General features: G+C 34.5%; 3 protein-coding genes across 3 annotated transcripts; all 3 read right to left on the bottom strand.

The window, feature by feature from the left end:
• Positions 1–75: 75 nt before the first annotated feature.
• LOC145558995 (damage-control phosphatase At2g17340-like) lies at positions 76–6,978 on the bottom strand. Its single transcript, XM_081620380.1, has 12 exons — positions 6,617–6,978; positions 5,632–5,697; positions 5,062–5,128; positions 4,882–4,950; positions 4,583–4,723; positions 4,202–4,330; positions 4,014–4,100; positions 2,536–2,610; positions 2,363–2,440; positions 2,191–2,268; positions 585–647; positions 76–490 (listed from the first exon to the last, which is right to left on the bottom strand). The coding sequence occupies exons 1-12, from the start codon at positions 6,775–6,777 to the stop codon at positions 410–412; spliced, it is 1,095 nt and encodes a 364-aa protein (XP_081476506.1). The 5' UTR covers positions 6,778–6,978; the 3' UTR covers positions 76–409.
• A 1,033-nt stretch (positions 6,979–8,011) lies between these two features.
• Positions 8,012–10,283, bottom strand: LOC145558994 (exopolygalacturonase-like). The gene is made up of 6 exons (XM_081620379.1): positions 9,687–10,283; positions 9,456–9,596; positions 9,167–9,343; positions 8,712–9,001; positions 8,396–8,624; positions 8,012–8,293 (listed from the first exon to the last, which is right to left on the bottom strand). Exons 1-6 carry the CDS (start codon positions 9,846–9,848, stop codon positions 8,066–8,068), a joined length of 1,227 nt encoding a protein of 408 aa, XP_081476505.1. The 5' UTR covers positions 9,849–10,283; the 3' UTR covers positions 8,012–8,065.
• Positions 10,284–10,584: 301 nt separating this feature from the next.
• LOC145558997 (uncharacterized) lies at positions 10,585–12,622 on the bottom strand. The gene is made up of 2 exons (XM_081620382.1): positions 12,186–12,622; positions 10,585–11,012 (listed from the first exon to the last, which is right to left on the bottom strand). The coding sequence occupies exons 1-2, from the start codon at positions 12,363–12,365 to the stop codon at positions 10,839–10,841; spliced, it is 354 nt and encodes a 117-aa protein (XP_081476508.1). The 5' UTR covers positions 12,366–12,622; the 3' UTR covers positions 10,585–10,838.
• Between the last annotated feature and the right edge of the window lie 513 nt (positions 12,623–13,135).

The raw sequence follows: 13,135 nt of genomic DNA, 5'->3' as shown, positions 1-13,135 counted from the left end.
AATAAGTGTAAATGTTTATACAAAGTTTATCATTGGAATATGATAGACATCATTCTGTGTATTTCTCATTAGATATATGGAAATTCAATAACATTTTATTCAGAAATCTTCCTGGTTCTCACATTAGTATTACTGTTCTTGAGTACAATAAAAGAATGGAAAGTATTTTTGTTCCCACAGCTAGAGCATTAGCATACCGATAAATGTGTAAATAAGACCCTAAAATGGCCTGTCAAAATGGCATTCGACATGAGCGAATCAGCCTCGGGTTTAATGCAAAATACTCTAGGAAATACTAATAATATGCTGTACAGGAAAACCAGCACGTCACCAGGACCTGATATTGTACATTTGTGATACTTTAATGAGAGTAAAAGGTGATTCTTTTGGGGGGCATCAAAGATTTACATCAATCAGAGACCTCATTGTATTTGAAGACACAATCATAAAGCCTTCCTCCTAGAAACTGGGCAACTTCTGGATGCTTTACCTGTGACCAGCACAAGGGATGAGTAAGTTTCTCTATGCATGTGAAATTTTCCTGAACTAAAGACAGATGATAGGGGCATAAACCATATATATACCATTCCAATCTTGATGGAGTCACACTTGAATTGAGCATACAGATTTGTCTCTATTCCACGCCCCTGCAAAAGTGACGAGGAATCCAAATCAGAATTATATGAAAGTTAGATACACAGTCCAATACCAAAGCTCTTATAGCAATTTTCTGTAGGTGAGGGGGATTTATCAGCAAAACTGGTAATATAAGTTGCTACAATAAAAATAAACATAATATATATATCCATTGTGGTTGATACAATAAAAATAAACATAATATATATATCAGAAAAGGCATCAACTCTACAAACTCCAGATTTCAGCTTTTGTTCTAAGGTATCCATTGTGGTTGATATGAGTTGTACCAAGAACTTAAAATTAGTCATATTCACACTTATCACATTAATAAAACGAAAGCTGAGAACAAATAACTATTCTAGTTTTCTGGCTTAAATAAACAAAAACCTAAAATTGCAACAGGAAGTTTTGATGACTAAGAAATCCTGAAAGAACAATGAAAGTAGATTAAGAGAGGTATGTTAGTCTTGGCAAATTGTGAAGTCCAAAATATACTCTAACCATTTTCAAATTTTTCTTAAATTACTCGTTTCCATTAACCAACTACAACATAAAAAGAACTGACAGTAGTTTTTTGGGGTTATAGTTACTGGATGGGTTTACTTTATTAATGTTTTTTATTGGGAAAGTGGAATAGATGTTGGTCCAAAAAGGAAGGAGAGAAACATTAAAATAATTTGTAATATTGAATCCATGAAATAAATGGAAGTATTGCAAGTAATCTGGGATGGGCCAATAAGGAAGGGTGCTGCTAAAAATATGGGAAGAAGGGAATAATACAGAGTAGTTTATAGTCTTCTTAAGCAAAAGATAATATGAAAAAAGAGGTGTGGAAGTAGTAAATCTTAATCATGATACAGAAGTAAAGGTTAAAAGCCCAGTTGAAGGGACCTCTGTTGGAAAATTCAAATCCTAGTTGTTATGACTTTAAAACATGGCCTTGCAAATACACACACTATGACACTACTATACCCTAATTATGCTAACTCTGAAAATTGAATTCTCTGCATGACTGCAAAGCACTCTAACAGAATCCAATCACCTATAACAACTACAAAAGAAGCAAAGAGAACAACGCTGAAAGGCCCAGACAGCAATCAGAAATCTGCTGAGATTGCCAGATCATATGTTGTGCCCTTGTCTATTGACCCATCAATTGGATTTAAGACTGAGTGCTGGGCTTAGTTTGTCCTGCAGCTTCACTAGCGCCTGTGTGCTCTTAAGTTCAGAAATTCTAAAGCCTAGTGTTACCAAAAATGAAAAAACATATACTTTTCATATATAAAGGGGATCAACACTGGTAACTAGTAAGACAAATAGTTTGAGAATTCATGATGAACCAATCAGTCCAGCTTAGAGTACTTAAGGAGACAACATCGAACCCCTACAGAAATGTGTGAGCTAGAGTTCTGTGATTCAGTCAGGCAGTATTCTTGTGTTAGCTAAAAGTAGACCATCTGGCCCATACTGCACATTTGTTGATGGGTAGATGCATGTTTTATGGTATACACATACATCAAAAATCATCAGAAGCATGGCAAATTAACATACCATTCCTTCCAGAATAACTAGGTCAGCATCACTAGCTACATATGCAAGTTCTTGCGACACGCTTGTAAGATCAATGACCTGTCAGAAAGTTAATACGAAGTACATCATACAACAGTTTCCAGAAGAAAATGCATTCGAATTCTGAAGGCTAAATTTAAAACTTTTCACTGACCGGCAAATCATTGCCAGAATTGGCAATCAAGAGTTTAGAAGTATCGACACCCATGAGTTGTCCATTTTCATCCTTCAACTGATAAAGAAAACAGGAATACCAGCAAACCCATAAATTGAGAGGCATCACAAATGGACAGATTTAAAGAAAGACAGTGTGAGATGCAAAATTACCTGTGATAAAATATCAAACAATTCTGTATATGTAACATCATTGATAGAAGGCAATTCATTGGCTGCCAAAATAACCTGCAGCAAATTAATTGAAAAGCAGCATTACAATATGTTGAAATCAAGGTAGTTGAATCATCTAGCAGACAATATATATAAAATATTAACATAATCTCAAAGCTAATCATTAGAAAGATACAGCTAACCAAAAATTAAAGCTTCTAGTCTTCTAGACAATAAATGCATGCTCGAGTCTTATTTTATAAATTTCATATTTTCCATAAATAACCATATCTCTTCTTCCTCTTTACCCCCTTTTCTCGTCATCCTTTAAATCAGTTTTCAAAGGTTATTAGTCTTTAAGTGTATTGCTCACCTTTCTTAGCTTTCTGGTTTCCATATATTTTTGTTATGTGTATAGAAATTAAAGGAGTTACCTAAAGCTGAAAGAGATTGTTCCCCTATCCAATTATAAGTCAGTGCAATCCAAGGTCGAGGGAGTAGTTCATTGCACAATCTTCTATATTAAAGGGCCACAAACACATCACCAATTGCAGCAGTTGAGGTTTTATCTTTTTTTTTTTTCTCAAATCCTACTCTTCAGAAGGTCAAAAAAGGTGTCCCCTGATACTTCCTTTCCTTTTTCTAATTACATTTGGTATTAAGTTCTTATACTCTTCCAATCCTCATCGTTTTTAAAATGAACCACTATTTTCTTTGAGACAGCTCCATATTAAACCTCACTTTGTTGATTGACAAGAAATATTGTCCTATCAAACACAAACAAGATTGATTTACAAGAACAAGCCACATTAAAAAAGATAATTCTCTAGCTGTGAAACAAGCCATATCATAGTCTGTCAAGCACCATTCTCAGCCTGCAACAGGCCCAACTTTCCATACATACAGTTCATTGACAAAGACAAACCACACAGATTTGCAAGACAACTGTAACAGGAAAGAATTCATTGGCATTCAATAAATACAGTATGTCACAGTGTGAGCCAACCATATGGTTGAGGACCAATTTTATATGATTTTGTATTGATAGGTGATGTGGAAGACTTCGGATTCTGGAGGACTGCAATCCTTCAAGTAGATGTGTTAGTGCAGACGTGTGTGCACCAGTGTTAAGAGGCATTGTGTGCAAATCTTGCAAAAACAAACCTGTGTACCAATCAATCAATCAATCAATCAATCAAAGCCTTAATCCCAAAAGTGGGGTCGGCTAACATGAACCAAATTTGATTATTCCGTGTAGTCATCAACATAAATCTTTCTCCTCCATCCCTTACGATCCAAAACTTCATCCTCACGTAAATCCATGCACTTCATATCCTTCCTCACTCCTTCCAACCAAGTCATCTTTGGTCTCCCTCTTCCTCGTTTAATCCCTCCATGGTCCCACTCTTCCACTCTTCGCACCGGTGCACCCTCGGGTCTCCGTCTTAATTCCCTGTGCATGCTGATTGTCAACAAACCTGTGTACCGCGGCGTAGTAATTCCCTGGCAAATGGTAAAATTCCCAAGATTATATCTGCACCAGAATTATCAACAAAAAACACAGCCTGTCATATCGAAGTAAACAGACTGATTGTCAGCGCGAGATTTAGGAGCGTAAGATAGAACAAATTTGAATGCAGCACTATTAATCCAATTAAGAACTCACCTTTGTCCAAGACTTTTTACTCCAGTTCAGTTTGAAAGTGTCAAGATCATCAACTACCCAAGGTCGAGGGAGCAGGTTCTGACAACTGGCCAGAAAGGACATCCCATCCTTTGAAAATACCTCTGCAAGCTACAAAGTATACAGAGCATAAGAAAATCAGCATGTCAACACTTTACATTGACAACAGAAAGAAGAGCAGATTGCAGATGAACCTTTTGTGCTTATATTGATAAAATAAAATTTTAAAAAAAAAAATATTCTTCAAAGATCCAATTCCAATCCAATACTTCTGGCTAATTGTATTTTTAAGATGAACAAAATAATTTATCATATCAAGTTCTAAGAAGACTGATCAACGTATACAACACAAAGTAGGAGTACCTCTGCAGAGCCAGGGTCGAATATGTTTCCAGCAAATATTCCTTTGACCAGATTCTCCAAGCGTTTAACTGGATCCTCAATAGCATCATTAAGACTCACCACATTGCGAAATAAAGATATAGCCTTTGCATTCTCGTCATCCTACATATTATAGAAACGATATTATCAGTAGACATATTGACCAACTGTACAACAGCACAAGTATCAAACTCATCTCATAATTTTTTTTTAATGCAGACTTTATGTGATGATCTAAACACTGGAAGAGCTAGAAAATTATCAATAACCAAATATATTACCTTAACTTTTTTAAATATATCTCTAAAACCTAATTCCCGAAGCACTTGCTCCCGAAGCCTGCAAAGTAGCTACATTGCAGAAGAAAGGGAAAGCTATAGTGAGAACATTGCAAGGATCAAATATATAAATCACAAAAACTATTTCAGCTGGACTTCTATAAGGCTACAACTATCACTTACAATGCAGTCAGGAGGGCCACCGTGACTCTCTGGGTCTTTCTTCAAATCTTCGAGTATTTCACCATATCTTCATAAATACAGATGGTGTCAAAAAGTTTTATTTGGATTACAAGTTTACGAATAAACAATGCACTTCCATTATTACACAAACACTCAAAATCTGAACTCCAGAGTACTGTTCTAGCACAAATTTAACACTCTTCACCAACCATAGTTACAGGAATACCAGTTTTCCCACAAAACTTTAAGCTACTAATCTACTATGTCTTTAGGCCAAATAGGCAAATACTAAGATAGAAGAATAATTACATGATGCACATAAGTGCACTAAAAAATTGCTTTTGGACAGATTAGTGCAAGGTGTCAATCATGTAAGACATTATGAATCAGAAGAAGATTCACGGGAATGTCAAATAAAGAACATGCAACGTAAGAAGCAACAAAACTATTATGTAATCTCACAAGCAACTTGAATAAACTAATCTTCTTGAGATATTTGCATCAACTTTAGGAGATCAACAATGCAGAGAAGAGCTTCAGAACACATAGAAACTCGAGTGTAAAATCTACCTTTCTGCAAACTTTTCAGCTCTAACTTTAGCATCTGGCACTGTGTTATCGCTCTCTGCCCGTTGTCTGAAACAGAACCAAGCAAAAGCCTTTCTTTATAAGCTTCATTGTATGGCAAATAAATTATCCAAATAGACAATAAAATAAAGTTAGGCATTCAACAACTTCACAACTGCATCATACAGCAACATGATTTTATAAGAGACGACATTATCAATTATGATTCTTTCCCACTGATGGATGAGCATAAGTTGATACGTTCATTTTACAACTAAAATAAGTTCTAATACATTCAAGTAAGTTCATATTAATAAGTTCGGATTGTAGCTAATTAGTAGAGAAGAATGAAACTTAAATGCCTAAACTTTTTACTAATTTTTAATTCCATTAAACTTTCAGGATTATGTGTTGAATGACTTTTATCAGTCATCACTTCTACATAGACATAAATGCTTCAAACCCCCGTAAATGAAAGAGCCAATACATTTAATTTAAGCTGCATAGAATTATAATGCTTCTCTACAAAATGAATTAGACTATATTTTTCCAGATTTCACTCAAAGATAAAAATTTAAGGTATAATTAATTCACAATAATGCTAGTGAGTTCGATAAGCACTTGAAATAAATCGAGATAAGTTCAGATACGGGTTAATAAGTTCGAGAAGAAAAGAACCAGTCCACCTGGTAATGGTCAAATTGACCCCAATCCCCACCTCCTCCACAAAAAACATTAAATATATAAAAACAGAAAAACGACAAATTTAATGATCATAATACTTGAATTCTACTAAAATTGATGAAACAATAGCATTTAATCAGTGAAGACAACAAGAATTGAATCTGATTAATAATACACCAGCTAAAAATTTGAAAATAAAAAAATCCCACTACAACATTACGCTAACATCCAATTCGCAAATCACAAAAATTCAAATTTTGAAACAAAATCAAACATCAAGAAATGAGATTAAAAAAGAAATTACTTGAAAGAAGGAATGGAATTAGCGAAGAGATTGATCCAGGAAATTTCAGTAGGAGTCGGCTTTTTAGGGTTATCATTCGGAAATCTGTAAGGAATAGTACAAGCTCTGTAATTGGATTCAATTAACAGAGGAAATGGCACCATTTCCGATGAACTCTCCATTTATATTCTCTCTAATGAAAGCTGTGTTGTTGAATTTGGGAGTATGAGAGAGAAATTGAGTGAAGAAGAAGAAGGAAGACGGAGAAGATTCGAAGAAGAGGAGAGAGAAAATTGGTCAGAAAAAATGTTGGAGAAGCAACCGTGGGTAGTGGTAATGAATGATCCAGGAGAGTGGGATTTATAGATGCCACTTTTCTTTATTGTTTTATTCTCTGTTTTTTGTTACAACTTTCAACGCATCATGGTATCGTATAATCGAATATGGGTTTTTTAGGTGCACTTGGGGTCATGATGATTTTGGACATAGTATGATAGTCGACATATATTTGGCAACTTAGAAATTATTGATGATTAAACATGTACATTGAAAAATGAAAATGAAACCTGATAAAAGGAGTAGAACTCAATTTAATCCTTCCATAACCTGATATAAAAAACGGGAAAACAAACATTTTTCTTTTCTACGAAAATTTATGTTCGGTTGGTTTTTTAATTGGTTGTATGACATGGGTTATAGTAGACCTAAAAATTCAAACCTTGCTGATGCACTAGAAAAATGTTGATTGTGATTTTGAGCACTTTTCAAAAACCATTTGCTTGCAATGCCTTGAGTGGATAGATTCGCCTTTAATAGGTGTGCTTGGATATTTATATACACTTACTAAAATTACATACTTTATTTGTTTTCCTATTGGATTAAAGAGGTTGGATAATTAAAAAATCGAGAGAGAACATAAAAGTGCTAGATCCACAAGGGAAGAAATATAAGTTTTTCCACTTTAAAGATGGCATGAAACTTCATTCAAAATTGTAAAACTTAACTTCAAATTCTATAGTTGGCAATAGGATAAAAAATGGTCAAAAAGAAAAGGACGGAAAGACCATACAGGAAAACCACGAGTGACACATTTCCTTGCTACTTGCCACCTCACTCCAACTAGAGGTGAAGCCAACCTTAAATGATATAGGGACACACATTAATATAAAATAGTTTGTACTAACCTAATTCTTAAGGTCCGATTGGACCTTTAAGAAAAGTCATGCTCTACTCAAACCTTAGACTCGTCATTAAGGACTATTATATATTAATTTTGCATAAATATAGAGTAGAACAATTTAGGTTTTAGGATGTCATGCTCCTACAACAAAAAATTAAATTACTCATTCACTCCATCAGAAAACATTAATATTAGCACAAAAATGTTCCACCTAAACCCCTCAACTAACCAATACAACAAATCAATCTCAGCCAACTTGTTAGATGTTACTACAAAATCTACAACCCTTATTAAGGGCATGGAGGAGGCATCTGGATACCAATGTATCTTGCTTTTACATTCTCACATGTCGAAACCGGAAGTCGTTCCCCTGATGTCAAATTCAGGTGAACATTCTGCAGGAAAATGTTCTTACATGGAATTCCCTTACTGCATGAAAGTGTCACTGCAACTTCAGACAGTGAAGTACCCCTGATGTTCTTAAAGTATATGTTACTCAATCTCACCCTTGATGGTGCCTGCAAGAAAAAATTGCATTGTAGTTGCATAATGTCTGTTAAATTATCTCATTAACCTTAATTTTGGTGGACAAAGATTATATTGATGTGGGACTTAATTACCTCAGATGAACACGAATCGAAGGGGCAGTATGCTTGATCAATGATAATTGGATTCCTTACATGCTTCATCACAATGTTCTCGAATTTTATGTTAGTAGCCGCGCTTCTACCAGGAGAATTAGCCCATGTTTTGATCCTAATCCCATTCGTAGTCCCACTAATCGTACAATTTCTTACAAAAAGTCCATTTATATCTTGTTCATGCAGGTATTTTCCCAAGCTTCCAACACTTAAAACAATCAACAAACTAGATTAGCCTAAATCAGGAACATAAAAAATGATGTCCTATACATGAATGGTTGAATGTAGGTTATACCTTATACCGTGACCTGGTCCACAAGTGATATTTGTGATGGAAATTTGGGAATTTCCTTGTCCAACAGAGATGCAATCATCCCCTGTGCCAATGTTCAACCAAGAAAAACGAACATTAGAGCTACGTTCGAGGTGAATGCCATCCGTGTTAGGACTATCCTCAGGGGCCAAAATCTCAAGTTTACTCCCTTCAAAGTCTCTGCATTCTACAAGAGCTAAATGAAAAAACTTGCTGTTCAGTGAAGTTATATCATGAACCATCGTTCTGTTCATACCCACAAACTTCAAATTCTGCCATAAAAATGTACAAAACAAACAGTTATAAGTCTTGTTCAAAATCAACATTTTCATTGATTTCTGTTCTGTACTACTGCAACATTGAAACTGAATTTAAATACATAAAGTTCTGTACTTAAATCAAAATTTGTAAGAGAATATTGTGAATTTGTGACATACAGTAGGGAGGAGGTCACAATTAGAACTAGTAGGGCAAGTGTTGTAAGGCCAAGCTTTGGCACCTTGACCATCAAAAACTCCACCTCCTGTCAAGGTAAGCCCATTGATCCAGGCAAACTCGATCCACCCGGATCCAAATTCGTACTCAGATAAGTCTGTTTTCGCTTTCAAAGTACCCTGAACAAAAAGATCAATAAATTTTCCTCAATCTAGCAAACATTTCTACAATTATAGATCAAATCAAAAGCTATCATTAAAAAAACTACCACATTTTGTTCATCTATTTTACCTTGAGTAATACTGTGAGAGATGTTACTTGCTCACAAGGACCTCTTAACTTAAGAGGTCCTACAAGATAAGTTCCTTTAGGTATCAAAAGAGTAACATTGCCTTTAGAGTTACATGCTTTCTCCCAAGCTGCATTAAAGGCCTAATCCAAAATCATGTAAACCAACATCAATCATTAATCCCATTTTAATACCAAAGATCAGTTTTTTTAACAGAGATGAATAACCCTTACCCAACTATCATCGCTTCTACCATCAGCTCGAACCCGAAAACTTCTGACATTGATGATAATGCCATTGCCGTGTTGTAAAGTTGTTGAGTTTCCTAGATAAAATGTGTTAGCAAAGATTGCATAGATCAAGAAGTAGTAGATGATTGTGGAAATTCTGCTCATTGTTTTTGGTTCTCCTAGTAGTAACTGAAGAACCGTTTTTGTTAGAGAGTGCTATGCAGTTGCATGGTTTAATTCTACTGAATTTATGCTAGTGGACGGTTATTTCTATAATAGCCCTTTAAAGGTTTGAAGTCAAGAACTGTGTTACAACTTCCAACCACGTGCTACTATTAAAAAATTTTAAATAATTTTCTTTTGCAAAATCATTTAGCTAAATCTTTTTTCTTTTAATTGAGTAGTTTTGCGCCCTGCCAATAAAAAAAAAAAAAAAAAAAATAAAAAAAATTACCTGGGAATTTTCGTTATTGGAGGAGATGGAGAAAAAAGAAAGGAAGAAGTAGAAAGGGAAGTTGCATGATGGTACTCCATTTGACAAATGAGTGACATTTTTTATTTTTATGTTGTATGTTTACAGATGATATTTTTTGGCTGAAATAGTATTCTCTGCTTACCTCCAGCTATAGTCTTGGCGCTGTGAATGGTGGTGTTTGACAGCGAGGGAAGAAGCAGTAATGCTGTTGAAACATGAAAAGACGAAAAGTCCATACTTGTAACCTTACTGTTAGGTTCAATAAGAGTTAAGTATACTAGTATGTATCAAATGTGAGTGTACAAATGAATACTAGTATGTGTGATTATGTAAAATCAATAGCGTGTCCCAGCACTCCATAACCGCAATGGCAAATAAACCATGGAGTCTACAACAGGTAACCACACAAAAATGACCCGGGAGAAAGAAAAAGAATTCAAAATATTTTGCTTCTGGTAACTGCAGGTCATCTTTCAATTGCTGAAAAACAATATGCCACAGAGACGTATATGTAGTTCCTATTGAAATTATAAGCTACCATGTACAAAAACAATTCATTGAAATGAATTTAAACTTGCTCTGCACATAGATGCATACACAGTTACTCAGAAAGCAGCATACAGAGCCAAATTTCGGCGAAATTGCAGCTACTGAGGCAAGTAAGCTGAAACCAATAGCAATCATTTCTTAGCCTTTGAGAACCTCAAGCATCGATATTTCTCCCCACTGACAGTGATCTCAAGTGCTCCATCCTGGTTATCTTGATTTGATGCAGTTCCCATGAGAACACTTTTCTCTTTCTCTAGATTCTCTCTTTCCATCTTTAGTCTTGCTTCTTGGCGAGCAATCTCAGCCTGCACAAAGAGAACAAGATCAATTCCTCTGAAAAAATAAAGATAACAATCAATGAGAAAGAGAAAAATTAGCTCATATGGCAGAAAAAAGAATCAGCAACACACGTACTGCACAATTGTCACCAACTTATAATGATGGTGCAAGAGACACGAGACATTAACTTAAATAGAAATGCACAGCAGAAACTACACCATTTTTTATCAAAAAAAAATCTCATAAGCTTTCTTATTATCAACTCTGATTTCTGAACTATCCTAAAGTTCACCTACTTAGATATCAAATTTCACCTGATTCCAAAAAGGCATCAGTTCACAGTCTTCACACTAGAAACAGCATTTCTATACAACATGATTGTATTCCATACAAGGCATGAATATCCAAGGAAACTATTCGGCAAACATGGACGCGTTTTCAATTGAACCTGTGACACTAAACTAAGACTTCCTAACTTATTATGAGAGCAAAAGCAAAGAACTTCGGAAATTGGTTTAACCTGCCTTAGCGAATGAGAGATGATCTTCTCATTGTCATATATTATTACAAAGTCATAGTAACCTTACTAACATTAAGCAACTTTACCAATAACTATCATTATTTGAAAATGCGCAATGGCGGCTTAGCTAATGACACCACTTATTAACACCCCAAGGGACACCCATCCATTACACATTAGCCAATGGTTTGTCTTTAGGAACCCATCAAGTTATGCAAACCTCAAACTAGCAGAGTCAGCAGTAGTAAGAAATTTAACAAAACAACATTAAATTTTCTCAAAACTATAACTAGCTTCAATCCAACCCAATTATATACTCCCTCCGTCCCTAAATTACATTCCTATTTCTAGCATTTATTCTTCACATAATAGAGGAAAACAGAAATGTAATTTAGGGACGGAGGGAGTACCAATTCAAAATTGGGTCAGCAAAACTACCCTAATAATCAACAAATGGCAAAAATTTAACAAAATCAGCACTAAAATTTCTTGAAACAGTAATTAACACAGTCCCTAATTAACCAATCAATAGGTCAGCAACACCATACATAAATACCACATTAATTCCCCAATTTCGCAACCAAAATACCAATTTAACCAAAACCCAATTGAATTGAGAAATCTAAAAACAATTTCATCAAAACAACAAGAATTTGAAGAAAAATGAGCTGAAATATACCTCTCGACGAGATAATTCAGCTTTCCAAGCAGCTTCACGTTCAGCGACTTCACGTTCACGTTCTTCGATGTAACTCTGCATTTCTCTCTCCTTCATAATTCGATCTTGAATATCAGCTTCCAAAGCTTCCTTTAATTCTTGAACAAACTTATCAACCACTGATTTAATCCTCAACGACATTGTCACTCAAAAACAAATTTTACCCAGAAATTGCAGGTAAAAATTAGGGATTTGAATGAAATCCCATTGATGATTGAAATTTGATAACAGAAAATTAGTGGGTTTTCTGGAAATTGTTGGTGTTAATTTGGGGAAATTGGGTTGTGGACTAGGTTTAATTTAGAAAGTGGGGGAAGAAAGAAGGAAGAGTGTACGAGTGATTGAATGGAAGCAAAAAAGTGGACGAAATGAATATTGGCCTGTTTATTGTAAGGTTTGTGTGGAAGGGTATTTTCTCGGCCCATTTTTTGGTGCTTTTTTCAATGAGAGTGATAGATAAGGAATCATCCATTTCATAATCATGGGAATATTATGAAATTTTAGACAAGTTAACTCAATATTAATAGTGATTTTAAATTATATAAGCTAATGGATCTTTACAAACATTTATTACATAAGAATGCATGATAGAATTATGCTGGTGTTACTCGCTTTGTTTTTTTTTTATTATTATTTGTATCAGTTTGACCGACACATTTGTCAAGACACAAGTTTGACAATTAATTTCTTTAATTTTTAATTTATAAAAATTATAAAAAAATTATATTATGAAACTACACATTATGACGAATATAATGATATATTATACAATAATATTTACTTATTTTATTATAGAGGTGAAAAAATTAAGTTAACCATGATATATAAATAGTGCAAAAACGTCAACCATCAATCTTACATAAAACAATGCTTAAAGCACAATTACAATTCCAAAACACATGTTACTATAA

The sequence above is a fragment of the Chenopodium album genome, chromosome 9 (genome assembly GCF_948465745.1).
Source record: "Chenopodium album chromosome 9, dcCheAlbu1.1, whole genome shotgun sequence".
Taxonomy (NCBI): Eukaryota; Viridiplantae; Streptophyta; class Magnoliopsida; order Caryophyllales; family Amaranthaceae; genus Chenopodium; species Chenopodium album.
This window is presented reverse-complemented; position numbering and strand designations above follow the sequence as displayed.